This window comes from Mercenaria mercenaria, chromosome 16, assembly GCF_021730395.1.
Source record: "Mercenaria mercenaria strain notata chromosome 16, MADL_Memer_1, whole genome shotgun sequence".
In the NCBI taxonomy this organism is placed as follows: Eukaryota; Metazoa; Mollusca; class Bivalvia; order Venerida; family Veneridae; genus Mercenaria; species Mercenaria mercenaria.
In genome coordinates, this window is record NC_069376.1 from 72,053,086 (window position 1) to 72,064,315 (window position 11,230).

At 35.5% G+C, this 11,230-nt stretch overlaps 1 protein-coding gene across 2 annotated transcripts; it reads right to left on the reverse strand.

Annotated features, from left to right (window-relative positions):
* Positions 1 to 4,824: 4,824 nt before the first annotated feature.
* On the reverse strand, positions 4,825 to 8,945 carry LOC128549790 (serum amyloid A-2 protein-like). Of its 2 annotated transcripts, none has more exons than XM_053527369.1 (4): positions 8,828 to 8,945; positions 7,564 to 7,777; positions 6,092 to 6,202; positions 4,825 to 5,332 (listed from the first exon to the last, which is right to left on the reverse strand). In XM_053527369.1, the coding sequence occupies exons 2-4, from the start codon at positions 7,701 to 7,703 to the stop codon at positions 5,191 to 5,193; spliced, it is 393 nt and encodes a 130-aa protein (XP_053383344.1). In that variant the 5' UTR covers positions 7,704 to 7,777; positions 8,828 to 8,945; the 3' UTR covers positions 4,825 to 5,190. The 2 variants fall into 2 exon arrangements, with proteins under 2 accessions (XP_053383344.1, XP_053383343.1); XM_053527368.1 differs by having other exon boundaries at positions 7,564 to 7,780.
* Between the last annotated feature and the right edge of the window lie 2,285 nt (positions 8,946 to 11,230).

An 11,230-nucleotide genomic window follows, 5' to 3' on the forward strand; every position in this document is an offset into this window, starting at 1 on the left:
TGTTGTTTTGTCTTAATTATTAGCTCGACTATACGAAGTATAAGGAGAGCTATCCTACTCGCCTCGGCGTCGGCGTCGGCGTCTTTCCGCGTCCCCACCTTGGTTAAAGTTTTGGTGCACTTTCTCTTTTTTCAACTTATCTCTGTAATTACTGGATGGATTTGATTCAAACTTGAAATACTTATTCCTCATCATCATCCACAGCATCTGACATAAGGGCCATAACTCTGGCACCAATATTTCATGAATTATCCCCCCTTTTCACTTAGATTTTTAGGTTAAAGTTTTGATGCACTTTCCCTCTATCTCTGTTATTACTGAATGGATTTGATTCAAAATTAAAATAGTTGTTCAACATCATCACCCACATCATATGACACAAGGTGCATAACTCTGGCACCATTTGTACATGAATTATTCCCCCTTTTTACTTAGATTTTTTGGTTAAAGTTTTGGTGCACTTTCACTCTACCTCTGTTATTACTGAATGGATTTGATTCAAACCTAAACAATTGTTCAACATCATTACCCTTATCATATGACACAAGGTGCATAACTCTGGGACCAATTTTTCATGAATTATTTACCCTTTTTACTTAGAATTTTAGGTTAAAGTTTTGATGCACTTTCACTCTGTCTCTGTTATTACTGAATGGATTTGATTCAAACTTAAAGTAGTTGTTCAACATCATCACCCACACCATATGACACAAGGTGCATAACTCTGGCACCATTTTTTCCTGTCTTGAAGCTCCATTACAGTTGTCTATGCATTCATAACTTTATCAGGTCCCAGAAAAGTAAAACAAATTAGCTATATTGACCATATCGACATTAAGGATAAATCCCAGAAGGTAAGGATTTAGGAAAGTTCTTACTTTCTCACAATGGAAGTACTATTCTACGACCTTGGCAACATATTTTTTTCAAAAATAATCTGTTTACCTTGAAAAATGCAAATAATTTCACACCTTCAGTATCGAGCCACGGAAGCGGCAATGTAGAATAAAAGATAAAATTCCAAAAATAAAGTAAACTTTGAGGATATTTTTGCTACATCTTAATTACAATGTTAAATGATAATCTGCAAAACGTTTTAGCTCGACTATACGAAGTTTAAGGAAAGCTATCCTACTCGCCCCGGCGTCGGCGTCTTTCCGCGTCCCCACCTTGGTTAAAGTTTTGGTGCACTTTCTCTTTTTTCAACTTATCTCTGTAATTACTGGATGGATTTGATTCAAACTTGAAATACTTATTCCTCATCATCATCCACATCATCTGACATAAGGGCCATAACTCTGGCACCAATATTTCATGAATTATCCCCCCTTTTCACTTAGATTTTTAGGTTAAAGTTTTGATGCACTTTCACTCTATCTCTGTTATTACTGAATGGATTTGATTCAAAATTAAAATAGTTGTTCAACATCATCACCCACATCATATGACACAAGGTGCATAACTCTGGCACCATTTTTTCATGAATTATTCCCCCTTTTTACTTAGATTTTTTGGTTAAAGTTTTGGTGCACTTTCACTCTATCTCTGTTATTACTGAATGGATTTGATTCAAACTTAAAATAGTTGTTCAACATCACCCACATCATATGACACAAGATGCATAACTCTGGCACAACTTTTTCATGATTTATTCCCCTTTTAATTAGAATTTCAGGTTAAAGTTTTATGCACTTTCACTCTGTCTCTGTTATTACTGAATGGATCTGATTCAAACTTAAACAATTGTTCAACATCATTACCCTTATCATATGACACAAGGTGCATAACTCTGGGACCAATTTTTCATGAATTATTTCCCCTTTTTACTTAGAATTTTAGGTTAAAGTTTTGATGCACTTTCACTCTGTCTCTGTTATTACTGGATGGATTTGATTCAAACTTAAAATAGTTGTTCAACATCATCACCCACACCATATGACGCAAGGTGCATAACTCTAGCACCAATATTTAATGAATTATGCCCCTTTTTGCTTAGGATATACTTATATAGTGTTTTGATACATTTTATCTTTACCTCTCTTATAACTTTAAGTTGATATTTTTGACATAGACTCAGGCTATTGTGCAATATCCTCATCCACAATTGGAGTCATTCAACACTCCAGTGACAGCTCTAGTTTCCTCAGATGTGCCCAGTTTCACTATCCAGCATCGAAATAGTCGAGCGCGCTGTCTCCTGTGACAGCTCTTGTTTTTTGTTATAGTCATGTATAGAACTTTATAATCATGTACCTGTCTACCAAAACTGAATTCAACCATTCAACCTTTCAAGAGCTATTGAACTGACAACCAAATTTTGATGTCGAAAAGAGGTGATGGATTGAATCAGAAATCGAACCCGACTTGTATTTTGTAGCAGTCGTCCAAAAATGAATTCAGTCAAGAGTTATTGAAGGACATCTACATTTTGTTGAATTTTAAGTAAAAAAAGGGGACATGACATTGACAAATGGATTATAAACCTTCAATAAAGGTTATGTTTCCCAGTAAACAAAGATTAGGAGTGGTATACTGCAGTCACTATGTAGGTGCGTCCGTCTGTGCACTCGTGATAACTCTTGAAAGGATGGATGGACTGAGATCATTTTTGGTATACAGGTATACAATAATAAGATCCAGGTTGAGGCTGATTACCGTGATAAAGAACATTCTCTTTAGTTTGCCAGGTGTAAATCACCCGACTCCTTTTCGAATGCTAGTAATTTTAGCTGGCGGAGAAGGGGCTCGAACGCACGATCCCTGGTTTCGTAGTGATGACAGTGTTACCACAGCACCACTGCGTCGGCTCTAATTCTTTACTGAAGTGTGGCTGTTACATTTCTGCAGCTTGGTCTACATGTGAAAGACCTTAAATTTTTACACTACATGTTATGACCATTGACATAACTTCACTATCTGTTACCATGCCGCTGCCTATTACACAACTGCAGTCTATAATAGCCACTAACTGTTATACCACCACTGTATGTTACGCCGCTAGATCTGAAAATTGCCACTGTTTGTAACTCCGCCACTGGATGTTACATCACCGCTATTTGTTACTACGCCACAGGTGTCTTACTTCGCCACTTGCTGTTACTTCGCCGCTAACCTTTAAGCAATCGCTGTCTGTTACATCGCCACTATCTGTTTCGCTGCCATTGTAGGGATAAAACAGGGGTTTTTTTGGTGTATTAACGTCTGCAGAAGCCCGCGGGACTGTTTGTGACCGAGACCGAAGGTCGAGGTCACAAACATATCCCAAGGGCTTCTGCAGGCGTTAATACACAGAACAAACGTGTATTGTCGCTATTCTTGTATAAAAAACATTACACGACGACTAAATGCATTGTTTTCATGTGATGACTTGACGATTCCGGTACATTTTTTATTTACCATTCTTGTTGTTCTTGGAAACGGTAAACATGTTTTAAATATCCATAACCGGGGCACACATAACAACAACACTACGAAAAGGGTGATTTGAAGGTTTTTGAGCATCTTATTTTTTTTTAGTTATTACAAACGTTACATTAAACATAATTTTGCATATAACTTAAAAATGTGATAAACAGGAACACAATCATTTTAAGAATAACAACTTTACATTCGAATTATTTTGAGTACGGACAAACAGAGTACGGATGAGTACGAAGCTAGTGACTAGCTTTCGATGTTTATTATATGAATTCTGCGAACAATCAGGTAAAAACAAACCGACTGATACTAACAAAAATCATTATTATAATACCTAAAAACGGGCAATAGCACAAGTTACACGCGATACTTATTTATTCACAGTTATTTACAATAACTGAACAGACGCTTTGTAAAGGGAGTAAACTCTAAGAGAAGCTAGTGCGTACATTGATGGGGGCAGTACGTTTGGGGTTTGAAACTGATACTGCTAAACATACTATGGATTACATTGTATCTATAATGCTACAAGAAGAGGTTATTGTGGAAGAAACAAGATGCAGATGCCAAATATCAGTCTGCGCGGAAATACATACATACGTCCCTGGCAAAGCATTTCAAAAATAAAAATCATGTATTAACAGCACGTGAATTGCCTTGTTTGCACACGATTTTTCTCCCGTTTATACATGGGCGGATCCAATGAAAAAAGTAGTTTTTATGCAAGAATATCTGTTACGCCATCGCTGTTGTTACACATCCGCCTTCTGTTAAAGGTCACAATAAGCTAAATAGTTTTCCCTATATATTCTATATAAACCTGACCTTTTTTAAAGAGCTACCAAGCATAGCTAGACCCATTTCAGAGAACAAATCCTTACCTCATTTTAAAGAGTTATGATAAAACTGATATAAAATGAAGAGAAAGGTAGGGGTCATGTATCTTCTAAGAGAGATTTCTCTGGTCACATTTGCTTACTGTAAACTGACATCAAAACCACACTGCTGTGACCTGGAAGTACTACTCATACTAAAATTGAGCTTGACTTCACCAAATACAACCTGCTCTCCCATTTTTTCCGACCAAAATGTCAACAATACATCCACAATGAAATTTAAACAGAAACTAGCTTCAATTTAGACCTCTGTTGCCATGCCAAGTGAAAAATTAGTGTTCAAATACCTGGCAGCCATTATGCGATAGACCAGATGGCTCCCACGCTGGTTCCTTTAGTTTAGTTAGACCTAAAATGCCGATGTTTATTACTCCGCCACTTGTTGTAACACCGCTGCTATGTGTTACACCACCGCACACCGAAATCAATTACTTTTTGTATCTACTGTAAGATGTTCAGACTATATTGCTCCTCTTTTCCGAGCTGACTTTTACAAGAGACAAAAAGAATGAACAGAAATGACGTTTAATTAAAATCAGAGAAAGATGGCGGAAACACTGTCAACAAATTTCATGAGTAATGCAGAGACATAATACAGAGACATTGTCAAAAAAATCTATGTAATATTGAAACACTGTCAACAAAACAGAAACACTGTAAAATGATTTTATGAGTAATGCAGAAAGCACTGTCAACATATTTTGTAAGTAATGTAACAATACAATTAAAAGATTCCACAAACACTGTCAACATATTTTGAGAGTAATACAGAGGCACTATCATTAAGTTGCATCAGTGATACGAAAAGCATAAAGAAAACATAGAACAGTCTAAGAATCTTAAGGCTAGTTGTACATTGTCTGTTGTTTTTCTATCCCTACTTGTAGCGGCGGTCAAGGCCATTTGGCCTGAATCTATTGGGGTCACCTCCATTACGGCCCCACCTGTTAGCCTCCTGGTCAGCAGCGGAGTCCTGTGCGCCACGACCGCTTCCACCTTGTACCCACTCTCTAGCATTGCTGAAAATACGTAACATAGGTTGATCTTATATAAAGATATAGTTACTACCACGGTAAAAGAAATGGCACTAGGTCGTCTGAAGAAGGATAAAGTCTGATCAATCTTAAATCTAAAGTTTGAATGCCACAGTTGTTCTTTGGTTTAGCCAATAATTGAGAAAATTCTGAGAAGAATATTATAAGATTATTTCGCCAGTTGTAGTGAAGACGAGAATATCCGGCTCGAGGGTAATTCCGTTAAGTTGTAACGAGGCTCTGCTGAGTGCCGGATATTGCCATCTGCATCCACAGCCAGTAATCGAATCCATATTCAACAGATAACAGCAAAAATTATAGCACTCTTTTCTTACAGCAGCGTATTTACACAAAGCAAGCGAAATCAACGTCAATAAACCGGGCGCCATGACATTTCAGAATAATAACAATGTTTAGTTCCGGTTTTGTTTTATCAGTATCAGTGTTACGTTAAATATGTATACATTTCTGATGAAATGACATTTTTAATCGAGAAATATACTTTATCAAGGCTTTTGATTTTTTATGTAATAACATATAAATCACTGCACATATCTTCTACATACATCTAGATCGCTAAAATATTAAGGGTGTGTTATATCAGTGTCTGGGATTTTGTGATCTGAGCAATTGGTATTTAAAAACAACATCAGATCCTCAGTTGTAGCTTATATAAAGTACCCCTTAAAGTTCTAAACAAATTGTTAAGATCTTTTTAAATGATTTATGAATACATCAACTTACCTGATCAAAGTGGCGGCATGGCGACCGCCCGTGCCTCTCCGAGCAGCTTCATAATTTCCACGTGCGTGAAAGTACTTATCTGCCCCTATGGTGATCGCACGGCGCATATCACTGCAATAAATAGAAAACATTTACTAGGGAAATGTATACATATGGTAAGTCCTTAATAACGCGGAGTTGCGGAACTTCGTAACGTTCTGAATTGAATCCAGTAACAACAGAACGGGCAAAGTCTATGCTCTCATCACAAAAATGGGACTCTTAAGTAATTATGTGGGTAAATAAATATGTGGATATATAAAATGAAGGTTTGATTGTCTGATTTATTTGAGTTTGTAGCCATATACAACAATGAGTTAAGTACACGAACGGAATCTTTTCTCCGCAAGTAACTGACAACTTGTCTCAGTAGATTTAAACATTAAGATTCAATCAATACAACCGGCAAACAAACAATATGACTGAGAGTGCAGTGAAATAATAAAAGAATGTTGAATAACGGAGACAAGATTTTAAGCTACATGTGTGACAACGTCCTCAGTTACCTCGCATCTGTCAGTATCACCAATCGGCAAATGTTACACTTCTGTCTGAACTGTGTTAAAAGGTAATACACTTACCTGAAAATTTACATTGAGATTGCTTTAATCGTAACATTTATTGTAGTGCCATAATAAGACATAACAAACATAGAGGAAGTGTAATGAGGCGGGGGAGGTGGTGGTTGTGATGGGGTGGTGGGGGGTGGTTCTTGTGTTCGAATGTAGACCAACATCAACATAATTTTTGAACATTTTGCCATTGATATATCAATAAACCTACATGGAGTATGACTGTTCGCGAAATTTTTAATTTCTACGTGAGAAAATGTTGCATTTGTAAGCCTTTTCGGTCAAAAAATCTTAGCAAATCAATTCGAAAAGAACATTGTTCTTGCCTAAATCATAAGTAGTATACCACAACAGTTTTTTTTTTTTTGGACGTAGGTGATTTAGTTGTAACTGTACTGCCCTTTATAGGTTACAATACACTAAATGGCTGTTCTTCTCTATTCTAGATAAAATTGACATATTTCCAATGGCTGCAACACATCAGGACCCATTTTAATTATGTCTTTAATTACATTTTCTTGAAGAATATTGTCAGTGCTGAATAAAAATTAAAAGGAAAGTGAGGTCATGTTTGATGCAAGAAAAATATTTTTATTCAAACACACAAACTGCAAACGCAGCAAAATATGAGACCCCAAATTGTAGTGGTGGTGTATGACCTAATGTTCCATGACAAATTCTGTCATTTTATTATTTCACTATGGGGTTCTGTCATGAGATTTTAGTAAAAAATGCAAAGAAAATAGGGAAAATAGCTCTACAGAATAAAAGAAACTGAGGACTATTTGAATCCGCCATTTTCCTATTTAGTGTGTGTATGCCTATAGTCTTCATATAACAAATTAGAAAAAACGTAGATACCTGTAAGCTCGCCACATGTCACGTGATCCGCCGGCAAAGTCACGTGCATAATTCCAGGTCCGTCGGAATATGTTTGCCTCAGCAGTATGCAATGTTACCGTGATGGCAACCAGGAGAGCTGCTACTATGGTTAGCTTCATTGCCGCAACAGAAGCAAGTAGACTCTTTAAAAAAGATAGTTGTCTGCGACCTTATTGATCCCTCTTAGAAACTTCTACTGGAATAAATTGCAAAACACATTTGTTAATGATTTGCACAAGGGATTTGATAAGAAAATGACTCAATTTGATTGCATACGTTGGATACTAGTACTATGAGCCAAGTGTAAATGTTAAAAAGCACCTCTGATAAATTATCATAGATACTGCGTCCTTCACAACAAAACACATTAATACGAATTGTATACCTGCATTAAATCCGTACTCGACTAGAACCATTGTACGGAGTTGGAGCTTGTATACTTTTGTTATCTATTCCGTAACAAATGATAATTATCCAATATGGCAACACATGGGTTTGCAGGTTATATTTACAATTCAGCAGCATACATGAAATAACTTTGGAGCAGAATTAATAAGAAACACACCCATAAATGCTTAGATAATGACCAAAGGTTTTGAAAGATTTGGGTTTTTAAAAAAAAATCACAAAAAAATGATGCTGTATAAATATTATTATATCGGGCAAGCATCGGATTTTATCGTGCATCTAACGACGTTCTGCCCTGTTCCCAACATTTATCTCATAATTTTCTTTTTGAAAAATGAAAAATGTAGAGCTAAATTCCTTCTCTTTGGAATCAATTTTATATTGCTTGTTAGACAAAGTAAAAAGATTGTCCATATTTTATACCCTCTACGCTAGGTGTATTTCAAAGCAAATTCCTATTACCGGTACTTACAATTACTGATAAATATTTTTCCTTTTCGAAAAAAAAAAATACATAAAATCTTGTTTACATGTTCATAGAATTTAATACATATTTTGCAAACTTCAAGGGACACGCTCGGAGTTATCTTAAAATTTATGCAATACAAAGAGTATTTTAATCTGTGAGTTTTTTGTGTTTTTTTGTTGTTTTTTTGTAAAGAAAAAAACTGTTGTAGTCACAGTAAAAATTTGATACAAAATAGCTGTACATTTTAAAAAATGACGATCTTTATTTAGAAAATATTATGTTATAAATATACGGATGCGTGCCTCTTACAGTCTACAAACGTAAATTGATAATAAGAAAATGAAAGGTAAAAAAACATGCACTTACTTTCAGAGCTATGCCAAAGTTCCGTAAAGTGTGAAAATTGCAGGCGTAACTCGTACTTTATAGCGTTAATTTTTACTTCTCTTTTACGAACAAGCCAATGAAAGCAGTGTACGTTACGAAAGACCCGTGGTGACATTTCAACTTCATTATTTCACGATTTCTGCTTCTGATTTCCGATTTCACTTCATGAATTCACGAATTCACGATTCTGCTTCCTGATTTCACGATTCCACTTCATGAATTCACGATTTCACGATTTCACTCATGAATTCACGATTCACGAAAAACTTCACGATTTCACGATTCTTGATTTCCACTTCATGAATTCACGATTTCTGCTTCCTGAATTCACGATTTCCACTTCATGAATTCACGATTTCACGATTTCCACATCACGAATTCACGATTTCTACTTCACGAATTCACGATTTCGCAATTCAACTCACGAATTCACGATTCCACTTCACGAATTCTCGATTCCGATTTCAACTTCATGATTCACGATTTCCACTTCACGAATCACGATTCTACTTCACGAATTCACGATTTCGCAATTTCCACTTCACGAATTCACGATTTCCACTTCATGAATTCACGATTCACGATTTCCACTTCATGAATTCACGTTTCCACTTCATGAATTCACGATTTCACCATTGTGAATCGTGAAATCGTGAAATCGTGAATTCATGAAGTGAAATTGTGAATCGTGAATTCGTGAAGTGGAAACGTGAATTCGTGAAGTGGAAATCGTGAAATCGTGATTCATGAAGTGAATCGTGAATTCAGGAAGCAGAAATAGTGAAATCGTGAATTCAGAAGTGGAAATCGTGAAGTCAGAAATCGTGAAATCATGAAATCGTGAAATCATGAATCGTGAAGTTTTTTCGTGAAATCGTGATTCGTGAAATCTGATTCATGAAGTGGAAATTGCGGGAAATCGAATGCAAATCGAAAACAATGAAAGCAATGTCGTACGTTTCTATATTTCTGACCTTCTTGGAAGCCAAAGACGTTGGTGCTAGAACCAGGATGTTGAGTTTGACTGGCCAGCTGATCAGCCAATTAGTATTTGTTTTCTTTCTGTTTTTTATGAAACTCTTGTAATGTAGCCGAAAAAAACAGGATATAGAGATTGACTGACCAAAAGATCAAAATACAATGACTAAATGACCAAGATAAACACATTGATAACTAACACTTGTAAGTATAAACAGCATATATAAATAAAATTTATATTTTTTGTATTTGTTCTTAGAATATGTCCGGGCAAGAAAACAGAAAGCGGGAACCTTTAAAATCAGCTTAAGAAGTAATTTAAACAGATAAGTAGTGATAAGTAGATTACACAACGCCAAATAGCTCATTTGTCTTCTACGATCTATAAAATAATATTAATAGTCTATAAGCATTAAATTGGCGACGGGTTTTCTGTTGTTTCTTTTTTTTTTTTTTTTTTTTTTTTGGTATCATTTGAAAGAGTTGTGTCTGCTGAAAAAGAATAAGTAAAAAAAGATGACCATAAATAATATGCAAGGATCATTACAGTCATGCTTTTTGACTGCGAAATGATAAATCTTGCACTGTATTTGAAGATTATAAAGTAAAATAAAAACTCTATAATATATTTTGTCATGTAATTTGTATTTACTTTTTCAGTAGACAATACACTTTCAAATGACTATGTTAACAAAATTATATGAGCTTACCATGCATCAATATTTGATATTTATGGATTAGATCTGTTAGATTTGTATCCAGAAATATGCATGAGTTCTGTAGCAGAAATATTGCGCGCCTTCGTGCGAAAGAACGAGAGCATATTTCCCGATGCAAATCTAATAACCTTTGTATTACATACGCATCTATACTTATAAGTATAACATAAATTCTAACACGACCAGCAAATAACCTATATACATGTAGAGCAAAATCTATCTCGGGTTATTCTGCAATATACCACTCGCGTGCAATGACGTCATCGGATCCAGGTGCGTAGTACGGTCGTATAAAGTAGTTTACACTTTTTAACATTTTGATACAAGTTGTCGTGTTAAATCGAATAATAATCCAGTGATTTATTAGAAAACTTTTCGTCTTGCAACAATTACACTCAGCCTACGCTGAATCACGCATAAACTCAATCGTATTTCGATAACCACGTTTGGGAACTTATTATTTCTTAATTAAATAATATAAATTTTACGGAAGAGCATTAGTGCCAGGTGCGCTTTTTATTAACTCGAAATTTCGAGTTAGTAACTCAAAATTTCGACTTACGTAACTAGTTAGTAACTCAAAATTTTGAGTTCTTCGAATTTCGAGTTACTATCTTGCCCTTTTATCCGCAAAATTTGAACGTCTGTCCGTGTGTCAAGGGTCAAAAACGTAATGGAAGACTTT

Excerpts from the sequence above, each read along its gene's own strand:
- LOC128549790 (XM_053527369.1), bottom strand. The coding sequence starts at position 7,703 with ATGAAGCTAACCATAGTAGCAGCTCTCCTGGTTGCCATCACGGTAACA. Across the intron at positions 6,203-7,563 it reads GACATGTGGCGAGCTTACAG|TGATATGCGCCGTGCGATCA; the intron begins GTATCTACGTTT and ends TATTTATTGCAG. Across the intron at positions 5,333-6,091 it reads CATGCCGCCACTTTGATCAG|CAATGCTAGAGAGTGGGTAC; the intron begins GTAAGTTGATGT and ends ACGTATTTTCAG.